Source organism: Scyliorhinus canicula, chromosome 10, assembly GCF_902713615.1.
Source record: "Scyliorhinus canicula chromosome 10, sScyCan1.1, whole genome shotgun sequence".
Lineage (NCBI taxonomy): Eukaryota > Metazoa > Chordata > Chondrichthyes > Carcharhiniformes > Scyliorhinidae > Scyliorhinus > Scyliorhinus canicula.
The window spans coordinates 17,464,542-17,488,616 of NC_052155.1; the positions used below are offsets into that span (position 1 = coordinate 17,464,542).

The following is a 24,075-nucleotide window of genomic DNA, read 5'->3' on the forward strand; positions in this document are numbered from 1 at the left end:
TATGGACTGACCTCATTAACACCACACTCTGTGTGCTTCACCCGATGCTGGTGCCTATGTTTTTACGTTGTGTACCTTTTGTTTCCCTATTATGCATTTATATTTTTAATTTATTTTATTTTCATGTACTAAATAATCTGTTTGAGCTGCTCGCAGAAAAATACTTTTCACTGTACCTTGGTACACGTGACAATAAACAAATCCAATCCAATCCATTTTACTTGCTTGTCGGCAAACCTCTTTCTGGTGCTGGCTGGGACCGTCCTGCTGTCTAAACTTCCATTCAGGTCCATTGGCCATCCATTGCATTCTACTCAAAATGATGCTGGAATTAAATTGCTTGGGCCTCTCATGTTCATGTCGTGTTCAGGGATAGTTTACATTCACACCACCCTTCTTGACCAAATCCCACTCCAAGGTAAAATTGGTAGCTCTGTTGTCTAAATAGTTGAGTAGTGGTTTATAGCTAAAGCTGGACAGTATTGTTAGACCTTTATGAAATATGTGTCTGATATATGTAATAGATACTACAGACTTCTAAATATGTTTCCTGAAATTCTGAATAAATATCCGTAACATTCTTACACGTTGCATGACAGTCTGATTCTATAAATAACAATATTAAACTTACAGACAATAGGTGTGATTAGTGTGCTACATCTCAAAGTTGTCATTGTTCTCATTTTACTAAAACAATAATATGATACTAAGAACAGTGGATGGTAGAGAATAATTAATTTATTTATAAATTCTAATATTGTCATAAACCATTCCGTCTCCAAATTGAGGTTTATGATGTAATCTGCAGCTCTCAAATTATTCAGCCTTATTTTTCACTTCTGAATATTTGTAGATTTGTACATTCTCTTAGATGGCGCTTAACATTTTAAAAATAAATTCATTAAAATTGCCACAAAATACTGAAGATGCAATGCAACACAAGATTCTCCACACAGTGAATTCTCAACTTCATCTTGCAAACTTAAGAAGCAGTAAGGAAGTACTGCCCACAGGACGTAAATAAATGATTCCTTCATGCGTCTTTGATTTTGTACTCAACATGGCATTGACAGGAATTAAGAAACTGTTTCTTTCCCGACCCTATAGTTGGGAAACCCATTGTATAAAAAAGATACGCTATATCTTGCAGACTATGCAAAATTAAAATCTAACAAATTGCTAAACTGAACTGAATAGGTCACAGATATAGGTTGAGATTTAAAACTGAGATGAGGAGTCACTACTCCACGCAGAGGGTGGTGAATTTGTGGAACTCGCTGCCCCATAGTGCAGTGGAATCCGAATCATTAAATGATTTCACAAGGGAGATAGATATATTTCTTATGTATTTCTGAAGGGATATGGGGAACAGGTAGGGAGGTGGCTTTGAGACCAGGAAGAGATCAGCCACGATTTGATTGAGTGGCAGAGCAGGCTCAAAGGGTTGAATTGCCTACTTCTGCTCTAATTCCTATGTTCCTATGAACTGATTTTATTAAACTTTTTAAAAGTATGTTTGATTATATTTTTTTGTTGATTTACTTCTCTTTCACCTGGGGGTCTGCTGTTGCTGGAATAGTTTATGAATGCTAGCAATCTGGCATTACCTCAACCGCTTGGTCATCACCAAGTTATCTGACTATACAGGGCATTAGAGGTGAGCCACCCAATGTTTCTAACTATACACGTCTCAGCACAATTCGCTAGTTAACAATCATGGGCAGAAACCTGGCTGATTTCACCTAGCCTCTTCCCTCCAGCCCAATTGTTGCAATAGCCAAGAACAAAAAACAAAAACTGTTTCCTGCTGGTCATTCAAACTTAATACCACACTGGCTAGTGCATTCATCTGGCAAACTACCAGAAAGTGCTGCAGAGATATAAGAAATTCTATTCCTTCTGCAGTTTTCCAACTTCTGATTCTTCAGTCGATAATTGCAAACATGGAAAACCCTCTGCTTACATTTGGAAAAGAAAACATCTGCTCTTCCCTTTCCATGTTAAATTTTGTTAACAATAATCACAAAGGCAGAACTAATAGCCAGTCAATTGTTTGTTTCCTTCTGCATTGCTATTCTCTATCGATGTCTCTAAGAGAAAATGCTGCCCGTCCAACACACAGCAAGATTTTTTTTAAACTAATTTTTATTGGAATTTTTTACAGAAAATATAAAATATAACAAGAAACAATGAAATGCAACAAAATAACCCATAACAACTGTAACACCCCCCAGACAGTATCAACGCATGTATCATACCCCCCCCAACCCCAACAAGAGAACTTAAAAATAAATTTAAATTAAATTAACCAAAAATTAAATTAAATAAACAAACATAGTCATCGTTCCTTTTCCCTTCCCCTTCCCCCCCCCCCTCCCCTGCTACTGTCCCAGTACCCTATCGTTGAGCCAGAAAGTCGAGGAAAGGTTGCCACCGCCTAAAGAACCCTTGTACCGATCCTCTCAAGGCGAATTTGACCTTCTCTAGCTTAATAAAACCCGCCATGTCATTGATCCAGGTCTCCACGCTTGGGAGCCTCGCATCCTTCCATTGTAGCAAAATCCTTCGCTGGGCTACTAGGGACGCAAAGGCCAGAACACCGGCCTCTTTCGCCTCCTGCACTCCCGGCTCCACCCCAACCCCAAAAATCGCGAGTCCCCATCTTGGCTTGACCCTGGATCCCACCACCCTCGCCACCCCCTTCCAGAACTCCTCCAGTGCCGGGCATGCCCAGAACATATGGGCATGGTTCGCTGGACGCCCCGAGCACCTGACACACCTGTCTTCACCCCCAAAGAACCTACTCATCCTCGTCCCAGTCATGTGGGCCCGGTGCAGCATCTTGAATTGGATGAGGCTAAGCCGCGCACACGAGGAGGAAGAATTAACCCTCTCCAGGGCATCAGCCCATGTCCCGTCTTCGATCTGTTCCCCCAGTTCCCCCTCCCACTTAGTTTTCAGCTCCTCTACTGACGCCTCCTCCACCTCCTGCATAACCTTGTAGATATCAGATATCTTCCCCTCTCCGACCCAGACCCCCGAAAGCACCCTGTCACTCACCCCCTTCGCGGGAAGCGAAGGGAATCCCTCCACCTGCCGTCTAGCAAATGCCTTTACCTGCAGATACCTGAACATGTTTCCCGGGGGGGAGCCCAAATTTCTCCTCCAACTCCCCCAGGCTCGCAAACCTCCCATCAATAAACAGGTCCCTCAGCTGTCTGATGCCCGCTCTGTGCCAACCCTGAAACCCCCATCAATGTTCCCCGGGACGAACCTATGGTTCGCCCTTAACAGAGCCTCCATCGAGCCCCGCACTTCTCCCCTATGTCGCCTCCACTGCCCCTAAATCTTGAGGGTAGCCGCCACCACCGGACTCGTGGTATACCTCGTAGGAAGGAGCGGCCACGGCGCCGTTACCAGCGCCCCCAGGCTTGTATCTCCACAGGACGCCCTCTCCATCCGTTTCCATGCTGCCCCCTCCCCCTCCATCACCCACTTGCGCACCATCGACACATTGGCTGTCCAGTAGTACCCCGAGAGATTGGGTAACGCCAGCCCCCCCCATCTCTACCCCGCTCCAAGAAGACCCACTTCACCCTCGGGGTCCCATGCGCCCAAACAAAGCTCATGATGCTGCTGGTCACCCTTCTAAAAAAGGCCCTAGGGATAAAGATGGCCAAACACTGGAAGAGGAACAAGAACCTCGGGAGAACTGTCATTTTGACGGACTGCACTCTACCCGCCAACGATAGCGGCACCATGTCCCACCTTTTAAATTCCTCCTCCATCTGCTCCACCAGCCTGGTAAAATTAAGCTTATGGAGAGTCCCCCAACTCCTGGCCACCTGCACCCTCAGATATCTGAAACTCTTCACTGCCCTCTTAAACGGGAGCCTCCCAATTCCCTCCTCCTGAATTTAGGCTCTTGCCTAAATTTAGCTTATAGCCCGAGAAGCCACCAAATTCCGCCAACAGCTCCATCACCCCCGGCAGTCCCCCTTCTGGGTCCGCCACATACAACAGCAGGTCGTCCGCATACAGCGATACCCGATGTTCCTCCCCACCCCACACCAGACCCCTCCATCTCCCTGACTCCCTCAACGCCATAGCCAGAGGTAATCGCCAGTGCAAAGAGCAAGGGGGACAGGGGGCACCCCTGCCTGGTCCTACGGTAGAGCCTAAAGTACTCCAATCTCCTTCCATTTGTAACTACACTCGCCATCGGAGCCGCGTAGAGCAGCCTCACCCATTTGGTGAATCCCTCCCCAAATCCGAACCGCTCCAGCACCTCCCACAGGTACCCCCACTCAACTCTATCAAACGCTTTCTCTGCATCCAGCGCCACCACTATCTCCGCCTCCCCCTCCACTGCCGGCATCATGATAACATTTAGCAGTCGCCGCACATTCGTGTTGAGCTGCCGTCCCTTGACAAATCCTGTCTGATCTTCGTGTATCATCCGTGGCACACAATCCTCTATCCTGGTGGCCAGGATCTTCGCCAGCAACTTGGCGTCAACATTGAGGAGCAAGATAGGCCTGTATGATCCACACTGCAAGGGGTCCTTATCCCGCTTTAGGATCAGAGAGATCAGTGCCCGCGACATCGTCGGGGGCAAAGCCCCCCCCTCCCATGCCTCAATGAAGGCTCGCACCAACAGGGGGCCCACCAGATCCGCATACTTTTTATAAAATTCCACCGGGAACCCGTCCGGCCCCGGGGCCTTACCTGACTGCATTTGTCCAATCCCCCTGACTAGCTCCTCCAACTCTATCGGCGCCCCCAGCCCCTCTACCAGCTCCTCTTGAACCCTTGGGAAACATAGCCTGTTCATGAAGCTCTCCATCCCCCCTCTCCCCATCGGAGGTTCCGACCGGTACAGTTCCTCGTAGAAGTCCCTAAAAACCCCATTTACTTCTGTCCCCTTCTGCACTACATTCCCACCCCCATCCGTCACTCCACCAATTTCCCTAGCAGCATCTCGCCTACGGAGCTGATGCGCCAACATCCTGCTCGCTTTCTCCCCATACTCATATACCGCGCCCTGTGCCCTCCTCCACTGTGTCTCCTCCTTTCTGGTGGTCAACAAGTCAAATTTGGCCTGCAAACTACGCCGTTCCCCCAGCAACCCCTCCGCGTATCTCCTGTCCACATCCAGGAGCTCCCCCACCAGTCTCTCCCTCTCCTTCCTCTCCCTCCTTTCCCTATGGGCCCGGATGGAGATCAGCTCCCCCCGGATCACTGCTTTCAGAGCTTCCCAAACCATCCCCACCCGGACCTCCCCTGTGTCATTGGTATCAAGATACCCCTCAATACTTCTCCGGACCCTCCTACACACCTCCTCATCAGCCAGCATCCCCACATCCAGGCGCCAGAGCGGGCGCTAGTCCCGCGCCTCCCCCATCTCCAGATCAACCCAGTGCGGAGCATGGTCTGAAATTGCTATGGCCGAATACTCGGCATCCTGCACCCTCGGGATCAATCCCCTGCTCAGGATGAAAAAATCTATTCGTGAGTAAACCCTATGGACATGAGAGAAAAAGGAATACTCCCGTGCTCTCGGTCTCCCAAACCTCCAGGGATCCACCCCTCCCATCTGGTCCATGAATCCGCTCAGTACTTTGGCCGCCGCCGGTCTCCTACCCGTCCTTGAACTGGACCGGTCCAGTGGGGGATCCAGCACTGTGTTAAAGTCTCCCCCCATGATCAGGCCCCCTGCCTCCAGGTCCGGAATGCGGCCCAACAATCGCCTCATGAAGCCAGCATCATCCCAATTCGGGGCATATACATTAACCAGCACCACCTTCTCTCCCTGCAGCCTACCCTTCACCATAATATATCTTCCCTCCTTGTCCGACACCACTTCAGCCGTCTCGAACGCCACCCTCTTCCCCACCAGAATCGCCACCCCCCCCGGTTCTTCGCGTCCAATCCTGAGTGAAAAACCTGCCCCACCCACCCCTTCCTCAGACGAACCTGGTCCGCCACCTTCAAGTGGGTCTCCTGGAGCATAGCCACGTTCGCCTTCAACCCCTTCAGATGAGAAAATACCCTAGTTCTCTTAACCGGCCCATTCAGCCCCCTCACGTTCCAGGTAATCAGCCGGATCAGAGGGCAACCCGCCCCCCTCCCCCGCCGGCTAGCCATAGCTTATCGACTGCTCGCCCCAGGCCAGCTCGCCCCGCCCGACCCATTCCCCATGGCGATAACGCCGCTCCTCTACCCCCCCCGGCCCACACCAGCTCCTTCCTGACCGTTCCAGCAGCAACCGGTATCCCCCCCCCCCAACCCCCCCCAGGCTAGGACCCCTCCTAGCCGCGACGCACCCTCCATGGTACTTCCGTGAGTCAGCTGACTTCTGCTGACCCCGGCAGCTCCCGCCAAAACCCCTCCCCTCCCGGCATGGGGTCATCCCCCTCTTGCCACACCTCCTTGGCACCGCATCAGCGCGGGAAAGAAAACCAGTAGAGGCCACGCCCCCCACCGCCAGCTCCGCCCCCCCGCCCCGCGGCGCGGGAAACCAGAGGAAAGTCCGCGCTTTCACACTGCCACACCCCACCCTTCTGACGCAGTTCCCCAAAATCCAGTTTCACCCCAACCCCCAGCCCCGTACAGAAGAGAACATATAAAATACAAACCCCCAACATTCCCCACACCCATACCAAACAGACAGACCCAGCCGGAAACAGAACAAAAAGAAAACCAGCATAAAAAACACACATGTCAAAGTTAAAGAACAGCAACAGCGAAAACAGCAACGGCCATAGTGTGTCCCCAGGCCCTAGTTCGAGTCCAGCTTCTCCGCCTGTACAAAGGCCCACACCTCCTCCGGGGACTCGAAGTAGTGGTGCCGGTCCTTGTATGTCACCCACAGGCGCGCAGGCTGCAGCATTCCAAATCTGACCTGCTTGGCATGCAGCACCGCCTTCGTCCGGTTGAACCCGGCCCGCCGCTTAGCCACCTCCGCACTCCAGTCCTGGTAGATTCTCACTACCGAATTCTCCCACTTGCTGCTCCTCTCTTTCTTGGCCCAGCGCAGCACACAGTCCCGGTCGCTGAATCGCTGGAACCGCACCAGCACCGCCCTCGGGGGCTCATTTGCCTTAGGCCTCCTGGCTAGCACACTGTGAGCTCCCTCAAGCTCCAGGGGCAAATGGAAGGACCCCGCCCCCATCAACGAGCTCAACATCATGGTCACATACGCCGGGAGATCCGACCCCTCCAGCCCCTCCGCCAGGCCCAGGATCCTCAAATTATTTCGCCTCGTGCGAACGTCCAGCTCCTCAAAGCGGTCTTCCCACTTTTTGTGAAGTGCCTCGTGCAACTCCACTTTCCCCACGAGGACCAATGGGGAGACACTGAAAGAGAAATAAAAATCTTGAGAGTGTTAATTTTAATAGTCTGAACCCTATGTGCCAAAGATATGGGAAGGTGCTCCACCTCTGCAAATCTGCTTTGATACCAGTAACCAGACTGTTGTAATTTAATTTATGAAGTGAGGCCCAGTTGTGGACCACGAGGACCCAAGATAACGTAACCTTGTTTTGGCAAGGCGAATATATTACATCCCCAGTTGGGCTCTCCTCCCAGAGAGGTTGACCAGGAAACATTCACTCTTGCCTAAGTTCAGAAAAGGGGCCATAGGTGCTAAGCAACTTCATTATGTCGTTCATGGAGGATGCTGGGTCCATAATATAGAGAAGTAGGTCATCCACATAAAGTGACACCCGATGCTCCACCCCTCCCTGATTAATCCACCCCCACTCAACAGAGGACCTCAGCACTATAGCGAGTGGCTCTATTGCCAGTGCAAATAGGAGTGGGGACAGTGGCAGCCCTGCCTCGTGCCCCTATTCAAAGGAAAATAATCACAGTTCAGGACATTCGTACGAACACTGGCAGTATACAGTAAATGAATCCAAGAACTAAATTTGTGGCCAAAACCAAACTTCCCAAGAATCTCAAATAAATACTCCCACCGCACTCTCTCAAATGCCTTTTCAGCATCAACAGATACAATCATCTCCAGTTCGGGCACTGAGGAGGGGGAAAGGACAACATCTATCAAAGGGATGTATATTAGCCGACAATTGTCAACCTGTCACAAAGCCCGCCTGATCCTCCAAGATTATATTTGGGACGCAAGGATCCAACCAAAGCACCAGCACTTTGGCAAGTAGCATGACAACCCCATTCAAAAGTGAAATAGGACGGCACGAACCATACTCGGTTGGGTCTTTGTCCCTCTTAAGAAGCAAAGAGATATAGGCCTCAGTAAGGGTAGAGGGCACTGTGGTGATTGTATATCAGTGTAGATGCAATACAACTGAGGAAGCACTAGAGGGAGCAAGGGAGAGATATAAATACAGAGGAACAGGAAGTGAGGACACACTTCACAGAACGGGAACTGGGAGCTAGACACACACTAGCAGCATCAATATAACTTTAGGCGCAGTTAAAAAAAGTTTTGGTTGCGGATCGTTATGCGCATGCGCAAGCCGCGCATGCCCATTTGAAAGGAACGAGTGCACCATTCGAAGATGGTTCTGCGCATGCGCAAGCCGCGCATGCGTAGTGGACACAAAACCGCACAGTAAAGGAAGACCGATTTGCGCATGCGCAATCGATTCCTACGCATGACATCACGAGCGTCATGACTTCTGAGGACCACGCCCACTTAAAAGGGAAATGCCCGAAAATTAAAAACAAGAATTTTAAAGCTGTAAAACCCAATTTTCTTACCTCAAAAGACAGAAAAACGCCTGAACTTACACCAGCAGTTGACAATAACTCTCACAACACCCTGGAACAAGCAGTCTGCACCACCCAAAGTGAAGAGAACAAAAACAATTCCAAAACAAAAAAAGATTATTTGTTTTTCGAACAATACTACTCAGACATGGCTGAGTTATTCAGATATGCTGATCACAGCATCAGCGACACGGTCGCAAAACTCAACACGACTCTACTCATGGTTGCTGAATCCAACACCGTGGTGGCATGGCAGATTGTCGATACTTTGGATGACAGCAATACCCAAGATGAAGACGACGCCACACAGAGAGCACAGAAAGACTCCACAAAGAGAGCGATGACAGGCTCCACAGAGAGTGCGATGAAAGACTCCACAAAGAGAGTGACGCGAGCCTCCACAGACAGCTCGTTGAAAGACTCCAAAATGGAAGCAAGCAAACACTCCCTAGCGAACACCATGCATGAACAAGACCATGAAGGTCAACCCACCGTATCTGAGCAACCACAAGCAGACTATGAAAGTCTACCAAGCTCACATAATCAAGAAGAAGACAATGTAAATCTACCCTCTGCATGCGAAAACAGTGACAATGTGATCACACTCGACATACAGGAGGTGCAGGATCACAGCAAGACTGACAGATCTCAGCTTGTCTGTACAGAAGCACAGAGTAGGGCCACTCATGAGTCCAGAGAGACCACGTCAATAGAAACCGTGAAGATTGTGACTCCAGAAGAGGAGCACCAAGAGTCCAGAGAGACCACGTCAATAGAAATCGTGAAGATTTTGACTCCAGAAGAGGAGCACCAAGACCAACAAGAAAATGAATTTGTGAAGAATTTGACTCCAGAAGAGGAGCACCAAGAAAGCAAAGAAGAGGAACTAAATCCACTACAAATGACTCCAGAAGAGGAAAGAGGAATACGGAATACAAAGACCAACAAGAAAATGAAATTGTGAAGAATTTGACTCCAGAAGAGGAGCACCAAGAAAGCAAAGAAGAGGAATCAAATCCACCACAAATGACTGATGTCACCAGCATCAATGCAACATCAGATCATTCTCACCATTCTCTAGACGAAACATTCAATATAACAGATACCACAAAGGACACTCGCACCAATAACTGTGACAATTACTCAAATTATCCACACGGGACACTCATTGAGCACAACAAGAAAAACAAAAACCACAAGAAGCACAGCAGAAACAAGAACACAACAGCAAGAACAAAAGAAACATGAAGCGCGATAAGAACAACAAAAATCGCAAGAAGCACTGCAAAAACAATACAAACACAACGACAAAAACTACAAGGAGAACAACAAAAACAACAAGCAGCATAACAAGACAACAACAAGCACGACAAGAACCAAGACAGAAACGACAAAAACAACAACAAAAACGACAATGAAAACAAAGACAGAAATGACAAAAACAGCAACTAGAACGACAACAAAAACAACAAAGACAGAAACAACAACAATGAAACTACAAAATATACAAAATGGTACAACTCTGCACATGAAGGACAATGCCACAGCACACTGCAAAACAATGACAAGACTACAAACATGCCATGGGATGACAATGAATCTCACAAACTCACATCTGATCCAGAACAAGCAAGCACACCAGCTTTCAAGGCAGATGACACACTAAATCGATACCACAAGCACAGAAAAAAGTCCATGTCAGTCAACATCAGTGGTTCGACCATTCAAACACCTCGGGATGACGTATTGGTTACTTAAAATAACAAGAACACCGACAACATTCACAACGGAGTTTCAGTAGCAATATCACCACGTCAACAACGAAAAATAAAAAACTCAATGAACAAATTAATCAAGTTTGGACTCATAAATGTTTTTATTAAGATTGGACTCATAAATATAAATTGGCTTTGTAAAATATGCATTACAACCATCACTTGTATAGATACACATATTGTAAGTAATCTAACTGTTTTTGTACAATTTTCTTTAACAGTGTACAGAAAATATGTAAAGAAAAAAGGGGGGATGTGGTGATTGTATATCAGTGTAGATGCAATACAACTGAGGAAGCACTAGAGGGAGCACGGGAGAGATATAAATACAGAGGAACAGGAAGTGAGGACACACTTCACAGAACGGGAACTGGGAGCTAGACACACACTAGCAGCATCGATGTAACTTTAAGTTAAGCACTGAAGACAGAACAAACTCACAATAAAAGCATCTACTTCAACTTTGAGACTATGAGCTTTATCAAGACACAAGGAACAACACAGGCACCATCCCTGGGAGAGGGAATCATTGAACATGTCCAGATTTAAAGGCACAATCTGTTCAGAGACTGCTGCAGTTCCTTTTAAACAGCACCACACATAGCGACGGGGATATCCCCTTCAGAATTGCTGCTGGGTCAAAGGCTTAGAACCCAGTTGAACCTCACATTTCTGAACTTCAACGGGAAAGTGGAGGTGCAGCAGGAGGCGCAGAAGCAGCACCATTACCGGAGAATGCCAGGGCAGCAGTTTCACTCAAGGGACGCGGTCTATACCCACAACTTTGGAGATGGGGCACTTTGGTTCCCAGGTGTTGTGCTGGAGAGAACAGGACTGGTCTACAAAGTTTGGATTCAAGGGAGAGTTCAGCGGAAGCATTTGGACTACTTCAAGAAGCGGGAGCCCACACTTCACAACGTCTTACCGGCAACATTTATGTCCCCTATATGGCAGGAACCATCCCTAGGCCAGGGGACTCAGCCGCCTGTATTCCAGTGCCCAGACCAGCAGGATGAGGATGACTCCGGCTTGAAAATGGACATGGACGCATCCGTGCAGACAGACAAAGTCATGTCCGGGACCTAGGTTCCAGCGATAACACTTCGGACACCAGCCAGGAAAAGGTAGTTGACGAACCGATACACACTGCCTGACCCAGAACCGCTGAAACACAGTCTCGTTAGCGGCTGAAGGGGAGCTTATGGACGTTGGTGGGGGAAAGGGTGTTAAAACCCTGATGAGGACCACGAGGAAACCATTGTCAATCGCCCTGTTAGGTACAAGCTTCCCAGGTAGGGGGTGGAGGCCACCCATCTGGAGATCGTTAGGCCTACGTATAACACCGGTCCAAGCAGGGCCTGGACCAGTTGGTTGTCCTAACAGAGACTGAATTGGAGAGATTTACTGCCCTGGGCAGTGTATTGTATATAAACATTGTCAATAAATCCTTCTTCCACTACCACTGACTTCCTCAGTTACTAAAACACTCTTCCAAAATGGTGCCCCGATCTCTGAGGAGCGAGTCTTGCTAGTGACTTTCGTTCCACACTGCATGAAAATTCTAAGGGCGGGACTCTCCAGCCGCGCCCGCTCAGCGACCGGAAATTCCCACCCAAGGTCAATGGTCCACATCCCACCCGTGGTGGGCGGGGCAGAAAAATTCTGCCCGAAGTGTGGACACGGGGAGAACGTGCAGACTTCATACAGACAGTGATCCAAGCCAGGAATTGAACCTGGGACCCTAGAGATGTGAAGCAACTGTGCTATCCACTGTGCTACTGTGCTGCCCAGATTCGGGAAGTGTTGATGTCCAAAAGGATCTGGGTGTCGTTGTTCATGAGTCACTGAAAGCTAACATGCAGGTACAGCAAGCAGTTAGGAAGACAAATGGTATGTTGACTTTTATTGCAAAAGGATATATGTACAAGAATAAAGATGGCTTGCTGCAACTGTATATACTTAGGTGAGACAGCACCTGGAGTATTGTGATTGCTTGATCTCCTTACCCGAGGAAGGATATGCTTGCCATAGAGGGAGTGGAATGAAGGTTCACCCAAATGATTCCTTGGTTGGTGGGATTGTCTGATGAGGGGAGTATCAGGAGACTGGGCCTGACTTGTGCCTTGTCGATGGTGAGCAGGCTTTGGGGAGGGTGAGGAGGTGACCTGAAGATTCTGACCTGCTCTTCTAGCCACAGGCTAGTCCAGTTCAGTGTCTGGTCAATGGTAACCCCGTGGGATGTTGATAGAGGGAGATTCAGCGATAGTTATGACATTGAATGTCCCAGGGAGGTGATTAGATATTTTCCAGGTTTTGCTGCATATGGGCATGGACTGCTTCAGTATCTCAGGAATCACGAATGGTGCTGAACATTGTGCAATCATCAGTGAACTTTCCCACTTTTGACCTTATGATGGGAGGAAGGTCACTGATGAAGCAGCTAACGGTGGTTGGCTAAGAGAGGGTAAATGAAAATTTTACCTCCGAGAATAGCTGGAGCTAAGGTGCATTCTCCAGGGCACTGTGACATTCTTGGGTGGACCCTACAAAAGTAAATAACTTTCAGGTTGATGTGTCATATAAGAGAATTCTTGGGGAAAGTGGGAAATAAACCGGAGTATGTAAGATTTATATTATTGTTAATAGTGCTTCATTTTTCTTTAAGTCTTTTATATAAAATTTTTTTTTAAATTATTAAAGAAGTGGGATCTTGTGACATTAATGTAGCATAGTGGTTAGAACAGTTGCTTCACAGTGCCAGGGTCCCTAGTTCAATTCCTGGCGAGGGTCACTGTCTGTGCAGAGTCTGCATTTTCCCGTGTCTGCGTGGGTTTCCTCTGGCTGCTCCAGTTTCCTTCCACGAGTCCCGAAAGACGTGCTGTTAGGTGAGGTCAGTATGAATTCTCCCTGTGTACCCGAACAGGTGCCGGAGTGTGGCAACTGGGGATATTCACAGTAACTTCATTGCAGTGTTAATCTAAGCCTACTTGTGACAATAATAAAGATTATTATTATTATTGATTAGAATTTAGAAGGGTGAGAGGTGATCTCATTGCAACTTGGGCTCCACTGCGTAGATGCAGGAGGGATGTTTCTCTTGGCGGAGGGTGGTGGCCTAGAACCGGGGACATCATCAGAATAAGGAGTAGGCCAGAAGCAGAGTAAATAAGGGTAGTGAATCTTTGGAACACTCCATTCTAGATGGCTGTGGTGGCACAGCTATTGATGATATTCAAGACGAGATCAATAGATTTATAGGTATTAAAAACATCAAAGGATATGGGCTAGTGTGGGAAAATGATGTTGAGTTAGAAGATCAGCCATGATTTAGTTGAATGTGGAAAGGCTTGAGGGGGGCTTATTTCCCATGTAGGGCATGAAATTTACGAACTTTTACATTAATATTCATGATAAAAAAAGAAAGTGCTTTGCAATTTTTTTCCTATAATTTATGTTAATTTACACTCGGGCAGTTCCAAGCTTACTGTGTAATTATAAATTCAAGACAAGAGTTATTTATGTTCTAATTGGCTTAACAAGAGGGATTAGTGCATAAAGCACGATCCTATTCATAGAGATCTGTCTATAAAACATAACCAACATTGGTCACATCATCCCATTAGACATTCTTTTTTTTCCCTAAATTTAGAGTACCCATTTAATTTTTTCCAATTAAGGGGCAATTTAGCGTGGCCAATCCACCTACCCTGCACATCTTTGGGCTGTGGGGGCGAAACCCACGCAAACATGGGAAGAATGTGCAAACTCCACACGGACAGTGACACAGAGTCGGGATCGAACCTGGGACCTCGGCGTCGTGAGGCAGCAGGGCTAACCCACTGCACGATGCTATTCATAGAGATCTGTCTATAAAACATAACCAACATTGGTCATATCATCCCATTAGACATTCTTTTTTTTTCTAAATTTAGAGTACCCAATTAATCTTTTCCAATTAAGGGGCAATTTAGTGTGGCCAATCCACCTACCCTGCACATCTTTGGGCTGTGGGGGCGAAACCCACGCAAACACTGGGAGAATGTGCAAACTCCACACGGACAGTGACCCAGAGCCGGGATCGAACCTGGTACCTCGGTGCCGTGAGGCAGCAGAGCTAACCCACTGCGCCACCATGCTTCCCCCCCATTAGACATTCTTAATTGCGTCTGGTATTGGCCCAACTTGTTGGGAGTTGAATGTATTGGTTATAACTAAACATAATTCTGGTGCTTGCACAGCAGATTGTTGTCACTCACTGCATAACCAGTAAACGTTATTGATTGCAGAAGGTTTTACCTACTTTTTGTTTCGGACAAGGTAATGAGAACTGATAATCAGTAGTGCACAATTGATGTAATTATCTGCTTCTTTTCAATAGGAAGGGTACCTGTGCCCATCAGATAGCACAATATCTCGTCATACTGCTTCAGAGGTATGTTCCAGCTAAATGATTCATGATATAAAGCTCTATTTGAATACTATTAAACACTTCTCTATATGAAATGTATAAACCATCTGAAAATGGAAGACTAATGGTCCAAATTACAGGACCATGCTACACGCTACAACGGGAGTCGCGCCAGCGGACCTGCTCATGGGCCGTCGAGTCTGGATCAGACTCAGCTGATTGTTTCCCAATCTACAGGGAAATGTGGCGTCAAGGCAAGGAGATCAGAAAAGTAATGATCTTGGCTTCGGACAATGCTCGGCACAACATCGAGGGCCGAAGGGCCTGTTCTGTGCTGTACTGTTCTATATAATGATGTGTAAATATAATAAGACAAATGGACTTGTTCTCCAATCCAACTAGATGGAGCAGAAAGTTTTAAAAGACACTGTCTTTGTGCCATGCTCAAAGAATGATTGTCTCCCACCATTTTGCATGTTTGTAAACCTGTGTTGCAAATAAAACATGGCTTTTCTGCTCAGTTATCATTCAATATTATATTGTTACAATTACTAAATGGGCCCGAGGTTAGTTGATTCTAATCAAGTACCCCTGCTACACCGTTATCAAATTCCTCTGGTATACTGGATGTATGGAAATCAAGCTGAGATTCAATTTAATATTTCAAAACATCAGCTTCATCACCACTTTCATTCATAGAATTTTAACTTCCTCTATAACTACCTTTTTATTCTGGGTGCTGCAAAGATGTTTCAAGTATGATGCTACAGCTCAATTCCCTTTTTCAAAACTGAAAATCTATTTTAATGTTTTACAAATTATTATAAACCTCCCATTGTTCTCCATTTTATTTTTTTCCTGTTGAAGTTGCTTTTTCATCATCCTTCTCATTTATTTCGATTGCTTTTTAAAAATTAATTTGAGGAACTGCTTGTTTACCTTTTTTGTGGATAACTATTTACCTTTTGTATTCAGTACAATTTTTAAAGTGTTCACTGTTTCTCTGGTATTTTTTGAAGTTCTTAACAGTTGGTTTTAGTTCATCCTCATACCTTTAAAGTTTATATTTTTAAAGTTGCCCTTGGCTTTTACTACGGATCATTTTTAACTTACAGTGCTGTGATATTACAAATTCATGTCTAAGACTAGTGCCTATTTACTGCAGTAAATAACTGGCAGATCTAAATTAGACTGCTAGCTGCCGCTCCCAGGTTTTGATGCGAGAGGTGCACTCCCTTTCTTTCTGGACTGATTTGGCAATTTTTAAACCTAGCTTTGCACCAGCCACACTGGGTAAGAACCCTAACAATAATCTAAATCAGATTGTCAATTTGACCGCTATCGTATAGTGTCACTTTTGCATTGATACATATTAAAATTCACTTGCCATTATCACACAGAAAACAGTGGTTTTAGACATTCTTTATTCATCGGTACATGGAGGCTCAAAATCATTCTTCTAAAAATCAATGATTCTTTAGATAGTTGCATTCCTGAGGTTGGCTGTAAAAATGTTTAATGTAATAACAGATGCCATATAAAAATCATCACTTATAATCTCAGTCCAACTGCAACCCTAAAATGTTTCTTTTTTTTGCTTTCAGTTGATGTATACTCCAAGATCAACAGACAGATTTACAGCCCCATCGTTCATGCAGAGGGACCGCTTTAGCCGCTTCCAACCCACATACCCCTACATGCAACATGAGATTGATCTTCCTCCCACCATTTCACTGTCAGATGGAGAGGAACCTCCTCCGTATCAGGGGTTATGCACATTGCAACTTAGAGATCCAGAACAACAATTGGAACTCAACCGTGAGTCTGTTAGGGCTCCACCTAACAGAACTATCTTTGATAGTGACTTGATCGATGTCGCTATGTACAATGGAGGACCACGCCCACCAAGCAACAATTCGGGCATAAGTGCAACAAATTATAGCAGTAATGGAAGGATGGAAGGACCACCACCCACTTACAGTGAGGTCATGGGTCACTACCCAGGGTCAGCTTTTTTCCATCACCAGCAGAGCACACATGCTTCAACACACGGGTGCAGTGGATACCATTTTCAACAGAATAGTGAAGACGGCACAATTGTCCCATTCGAAGGGAAGGACTTAAACACAGGAAAAATTGTTTGACTGCCTCGGTGGATGCGTGAACTGAAACAGTTGTGGCACCATTGGGCTGCACTCCTGTGGCACAATATGTTGTTCAGTGGGAACTGCTACAGTTTAGTAATACCAAACAAAAAGTTGTTAGTTTTCTTTACGGGAGTGCATGAAATATTGATTCTAACAGTATAACTTCCACTTTGGCAAACTAGCAGTTTTTGGCAAAGTTTTTTATCTGAATTATTTAATTTTAAAGATCTTTAACACAGAATCTGCTGTTGGCTTGTAGATTTTTTGTAGTAACTGAATTGCCTGAGATGGATGCTTAAGTTGTTGAATGATAACTGTACATTTTTTGGCCAGTTCTGTGATATTTTCAAACAAAAAATTGAAATTCCTTTTGAGTGCCAAGACAAAAAGGTGAAAGAAAAATGCAATGATTTAACTTGTTTGTGAAAAATTGAAATGTTGCACTATTTTTTTGTTTGAAAAAAGGGGAGTTGCTTTAGGGGAAAACATAAACTGTTGTCTTCACACATGGACATATGGAGAAGCATTTCTAAGGATGCAGGGGACTAGTTAGTGTTTTAAGTGTATGGAGGTTGTTTTTGAAAAAAGATTTCCGGTTCCAGCCTAATGCCTATTTACACAAGAAATGGAAAATACAGGGACACAAACTGTTAACTCTTGTTGCAATAACTATTAGGAACACAATATGATGAGAATTTCCATCTTGAAGTCTACTAGATGGAAGGTGGTTTAAAGCTCAATTACTCCAATTCTGCAGCTGTTTAGAATAAATGCATAATTTCAACTGCTCAAAGATATCAGCCTTTTTGCACATGCTTAACCTTAGTCTCATTAAATTAGTTACATTGCGTTATGTAAAATGACTGTGCAACATATCACTAAGTTTTCATTAGAGTGCTCTCTCATAAGAGCTTCGAAATTTGCAAACGTGCAATAAATGTTTAGTTAATTGTATTGTCTGCAGAAAAAAAACATGAATGTTTAGACTTGGAAATCTTGTGTTCATTTCCAGAAGTGAAACATAGATTATAGATTAGTTTAAATTCAGTCTTGAATTGCAGTGACCAAGATTCGCATTACATTACATGTGGATCTATTGTTATTAGTTTTTTTTCTCTTAAAATGCTCACATCTTAGAAAGGTTTTTCCTCAACAAATTGGAGCTAATTACTGCCTGTTGCTTTTGGAAATTTTCAAACACTTGCCTGACACATTTTTAGCAAAAACTGAGGTTCAGCATGTGCAAGATATTTCAACAAAAGCAAAAGTCCTTCCATGTGAATTGTGACTGTATTATTTTCAATCTGTTCATTTGGTTATATGTCTATCTGTAGAAATTAGAATGAAGTATTGCCAGAGACATAGGAGGCACTGAGAATCTCCCAGGAGGTGACAAATACAGTCTGTACTGACTGCATTCCACGTTACAAACGATTAGTTGTGTTTCATTCCTCACATTTCCAAACTACCTTTTTGAAGTGACATGTAATACGAATACTTGAAACTATATTGACTTTTTGTCAATTTTCTGTAGTCCTCAGCAGTTGTAGTTAAAAATGCAAAACAGTTGCGGTTTACTAAATTTCTGCATATATTTTACCTCTTGCTTTTTGCCTTTGTGCACTTTCACAGCCTGTGGAAAACAGGCAGTACTGTATAACTTTTCACATTAAAGCATCCTTGAGACTTTTGGTTTCAGAAAATTGAAAGAAAATCATGCAACCGAGTCCCAAGATGTAATGTTTAGCAGATGCACGTAATAAATAATGCTTATATATTTCACTTCTTCATGGCTTCGTATACATCTGTTGTTGAAGTGAGAGTGCAAAGATATTAATCTTGAATTGCATAGCGGTAAAATTGAGCACTGTTGAATAATAATACTTACATATTTTTTCCATGTTTCATTGTTGCTAATAAAAATAGGCATGGGCAGAAATAATAGTAGATCATAGAATTTACAGTGCAGAAGGAGGCCATTCAGCCCATTGAGTCTGCACCGGCCCTTGGAAAGAGCACCCTCGTTTTCAAAAAACTGGAAGGTCATGTTCCTTTATTATAACTTGCAACTCAACTTACAAGTTCACTCAGCGCACAATGTTTTCAGTTATATGGCACAGCCATCTTAGATGGTAACTCACAAGTAGCAAAGTTACTTTATTTTCTTAATCAAGTGGAGTTTCACGCTAATAAACATTTTTTTATTAATTTCACATGATTGCAAAACATTTACCCTCCCTTTCCCAACACTACACCCTCCTCCTACTCCCATGCAGCTGTAACGTGGAATGCAAAGATTTAGAGTTCTCCAGAATCATGCTTTGAAACCAGTCTTTGTGGACACAGAAATGTCTGTGCTAATGACGGAAGTTATGCAGTGAGCACAATCATAATAGGACATATAACTGCCACGTGTATATCCAATCTCTTGGTATGGTGTTTCTTCAATCGATAGGCATTATAATTGAAGTAGATAACAGCTGCGGATTTGAATAGTAAATGGTTAGAACTGAACAGTAAGTCATCCAGCCAACTTGTTCACTGTTTCTTAGCTTGACCTTTTGTGTCCTTTTTACTGTTTATACCACAGATACTATTGGTTAATAATGTATCTCACTTCAAAGAGCACATTCTTTATAGACTAATGTGAACATTTATAATTCACCAGTCACAGGTTTAATAAGTTGACAGACACATTTTACAATGTTTAGATTAGCTTTAGGTCTGTTTTCTCAAGGGCTTTGAAGGATCTTTTTAGAATCTTGCCTCCTACTTTAGCCTTTTCTCATTGCATATAGCCTCAAGTTAGGGATGATCTGGGGTAGGAACTTAGACGAGATGAACCTTTTTAGACATGCTAGAATAAAATAAATACCTTAACACTTAATGCATCTTCACTATTGCAGATGTATTTTTTCAACACCAGGCAATATTGCATTTTTGCTATTTTTAAAAGAATAATTTTTCATAAATGACTTTTCTTCATGCATTGCAGTATCCTGTATGACTTTTGAATGAAAGATAAACAATCTCAGTCACTATGTTTATTTGATTCTGAAGGGTTCCTTTTTTGTATCATAGGTGTATGATTTCTAAAGACTGCCAGAGTTAACTTGTTCAGTGCTATTGTTGCTGTTGCTTCTAATGCTGCTATTGCTTTAAATAATTTGTATGTCAGCTTATAATAATCATGTGGCATATCACAAGACACGATGTGTGAAGAAATCTCTTTATGCTTTCTATGTTGCCTTGTTCTGTAAGCTGTGGTAGAACTGATCTATGTATTTTTTGAAGAGGCTTGCATGTTACTAGTATGTGAGCAGATAAGGTGCCTCATTTTCAGGTTTGAGCAGATATAGGAATCCCCTTGCACTCTTGAGCTCCCACCTTTGCTGTGCCTCACTTCAATATGGTGCTTCTTTTGTTATTTGTCTCTTATGTTTATTTGTAAGGTGCTGTATATAACTTGAATATATTATGCACATATCCTGCCCAATGGGTAGTAAAAGGACATTGTTAATAATGTATGATAATGTATAAATTACATAAATTTTAACACAATGGCATAGAATTTATGAATGCCTACCATGTGCTTTGTCCTTTTTGTAAACAAAAGCTCGCAAAGAAATACATACAGAAAAAAAATCTATGTACTTTATTTTCCTAAAAGTTATCCTATAATGCTGAAGTAAAAAGCTGAAATTACTCAGCTTGACTATTATCTCCTTAGTTGGGGAGGTAGTTCATTCATTTGTATGTAACAGAATTCTTAATGGAACTTTGCAGTGAAGATTTGCTAAGTTGCCGTTAAAAATGCAACAGAATATTCACAATTTTATTTTGTCCGTCATTCAGTTGTCACTCATTTGGACCAGTATTAGTTTAAAGGAAGTCATTTTTAATAATTTAATTCTTTGAATTATATTAAATATAAAATCATATTTAGGAAAAAAATAACTTGTCAAAATTGTTTAAAAGTATTAAAAATAATTGGAATGGGATAAATTCTCAAAACAACTTCAATAGGATGAATCAGGTCCTCATGTTGACATTTTTTTTGAAGGAAACAATATAGTACAATGCCTTTAATCTGAGAGATTCAAGTGCTGAATCATAGGCGGAACTACCAAACAATTGGAGCTGGTGGTTTGCACCTCTCCAAAATGGTTCACTGCTGTACAGCATAGCCACAATGACAGCCTCCAGAGGTACATTGGCATTTTGAGCCAGAATCTAGTCACCAATTTTGAATTAAAAAATTAAATGGGTAATTTGTATTCTGTTTTGGCCAAGGTTTGTCATACAAAATTGGAAAATTTGTGATCAAGTGGTGGAATTAATTATGGCACTTCCCAATCCCAAATTGACCGTGAAAAGGGAAAAATAACTCTGATTTTTCCAAAGGAGTCGCATGGTAAGAAATTTTACTAACTTACAACTCTGCCACGTACATTTGAAGCAAATGAGTGGACGGGCAGACGATGTAAAAGTCCATCAAACCTCCTCAAATACAGGAATTTTTATTGTTCCAGTTAAAACAATTTATAATAATTTACACAAGAACCTCTGCCAACTCCATTAATAGTAACCTGAATAGAATCATCCAAAATATGTAGCTTATCTGGTCTAATAATGAACTGCAAATACGGTTGGTTCTAACAGATGTTTAGCATTTTATCAATTGATATGTATCCTTACAGTTCCTTGAAGACAAACATTTTCATATAGAGAACTTTTTCTAATATAGCAATGCTGCACAGATCAGAATATACAAATGCAAATGTCAGCATTCTAGCTGTTAGTTTTTTGCTGGTCTTTATTCATGCTTTGCTGTGTCAGTTACTGGACATTTCAAAGTAGCTTTCAAACCATTAGAAGGCCCATAATGTTACCAACACATATCATGTACAGCAATATCAGAAAAATTTGAATGTTCCTTATGTTCTGTTATCAGAAGGTGATGCTGGCAGAAATATTAACTGTACAATGTAATTTTGTACAATTAATAGCAATCGATGTGACCTATAATGGCAAAATTTGCTTTTATGGATTTTTAAAAACAGTATTTGCTTATTTCCATAACATTATCAACAAAAAATTTAAACCTGTGTATTTGCCTCTATTAATTAAGCAATGGTGATGTCATAGTTTATAGACCTATGGTCTGGTATTGCAATACTTTACAGATGATGTTGCTAAGTGCTGTTGTAGTCAAAAATATTTTATGCTTGTAATTAGCTGTGGTCAGACCACAGCAAAAATCATTAAAAAAAACGGAAAGAAACATTGGTTTATTGTTGCCTCCTCATATTTTATGAATTGCGTCGATTAAAATTAATCAAGAATACTAACCTCCCTTTAACCCAGTCTAATATAATATGATGTGGTATGATGTGTTATTCTAATATGATGTGATATTCTAATATAATATGGCTCAGGGTCAAATTTTGTTTGATAAAATATCCCAAAGAGCTTCACAGGTATCTTATTCCAGTAAAGGTGTTATATAAACAGAAGTTGCAGGAAAGGGTAGTTTAATAATTCTAATAAAAGGGTACATTTAAGAGGACTTTGTAAAAGATCAGTATTAGAATGGATATGCAGCACAGAAACAAGTCATTGGGCCGAACCCGTTCAATCCAGATTTAGTTGTAAAAATTGTAATGAGCAGTGTGCTATTCCAAATGTTAATCTTTCTTGGGCAACATTGATTGTTTTCTTCAAACTGCTTTGTTTTACCAAAACTGAGTGGCATTAATTTGTTCAACAAGCCAGAGGCTTTAGGTCAGGGGGTCATTACCTCACTGCAAGAGAATGCTGTCCAGGCTCTGGAACGTGGCTTGGTCTTCAGGGCTGCCATGGGTTAAAGGGAATGTTGGAGTGGGCCATTGTCTGAGTACATGTTCTATCTCTGCTGGCAAGCCTGGGTTATCAAATACAATGCAGTTTCCTTTGGCTGTGCAGTCTCCAGGTGATCATTATTAGCTCCTCAGAAATAATGAGGTATGAGAGTTTTGAAACTGCAAAATGGCTTCTTTTGTTCTGGGTTCATAGACAGCTTCAACCAATTTAAAGGTTGTTGTTCAGTTTTTAAAATTTTAGAAATAACCATGATATCGATATACAAGAAAAATAATTGGGTATATATAGTGAGGAATAAATGCTTCAAAGCCAATCAATTTTCTTGAATTTTCCATTTAAGGTACCATGGCAAAGTGCATGATTTAAAAAAAAAACTACATGTAAGATAAGGAGGCAGGCCCCAAGTCTACTTCAGCCAGAACGGGATTTCCAGGCCGTTGCCTGGCAATAACCCAATTATGTGGCACAAATGTAACTAACTTTTTCAAGTCATTTCACGGAGCTACTATGAAGTAACATCACACATGGTATTCTCCATAAACAGGATGCTGTTAGCACACTGGGCTAAATCGCTGGCTTTGAAAGCAGGCCAGCAGCATGGTTCAATTCCTGTAACAGCCTCCCTGAACAGGCGCCGGAATGTGGCAACTAGGAGCTTTTCACAGTAACTTCATTGAAGTCTACTCATGACAATAAGCGATTTTCATTTCATTTCAAAACTATCGCCTATTTTATAAGGATCTGTATCCCTCTGCTCCCTGCCCATTCATATATCTGTCTAGATACATTTTTTAAAAATATTTTTATTCTCCATTTTCACATTTTCCTTCAAAATTGACATCCCCCCAACAAGCAGTAAACGGTAACAAATACAAAGTCAATACCCTTAACATCAACAACTATCCCATCCTCCCACCCAACGGCCCACCTGTCAATATACAATATATGCATCAAATAAAACAAACCCTCCCACGGTGGAAGAAAAAACAAAGAAAAATCGCTGGATATACAATGTCGCACTGCACCTTGCTAATGTACAGTGCCCTCTTCACCCGGTTGAAGGCAGCCTGCCTCCTCGCCAGCTCCACCGTAAAGTCCTGGTATACGCGTATACCAGCTCCAGCCCACTGCA

The 24,075-nt window shown here is 43.3% G+C and overlaps 1 protein-coding gene across 3 annotated transcripts in view; it reads left to right on the top strand.

The window, feature by feature from the left end:
* ldlrad4a (low density lipoprotein receptor class A domain containing 4a) overlaps nucleotides 1-22,365 on the top strand; it is a 405,943-nt gene extending 383,578 nt beyond the window's left edge. For all 3 annotated transcript variants that reach the window (XM_038808646.1, XM_038808647.1, XM_038808648.1), the window contains 2 exons: nucleotides 14,905-14,958; nucleotides 16,539-22,365. In XM_038808646.1, the coding sequence (XP_038664574.1) occupies nucleotides 14,905-14,958; nucleotides 16,539-17,078 (594 nt within the window). In that variant the 3' untranslated portion in view covers nucleotides 17,079-22,365. The remainder of the gene's footprint in view (nucleotides 1-14,904; nucleotides 14,959-16,538) is intronic.
* The last annotated feature ends 1,710 nt before the right edge of the window (nucleotides 22,366-24,075 follow it).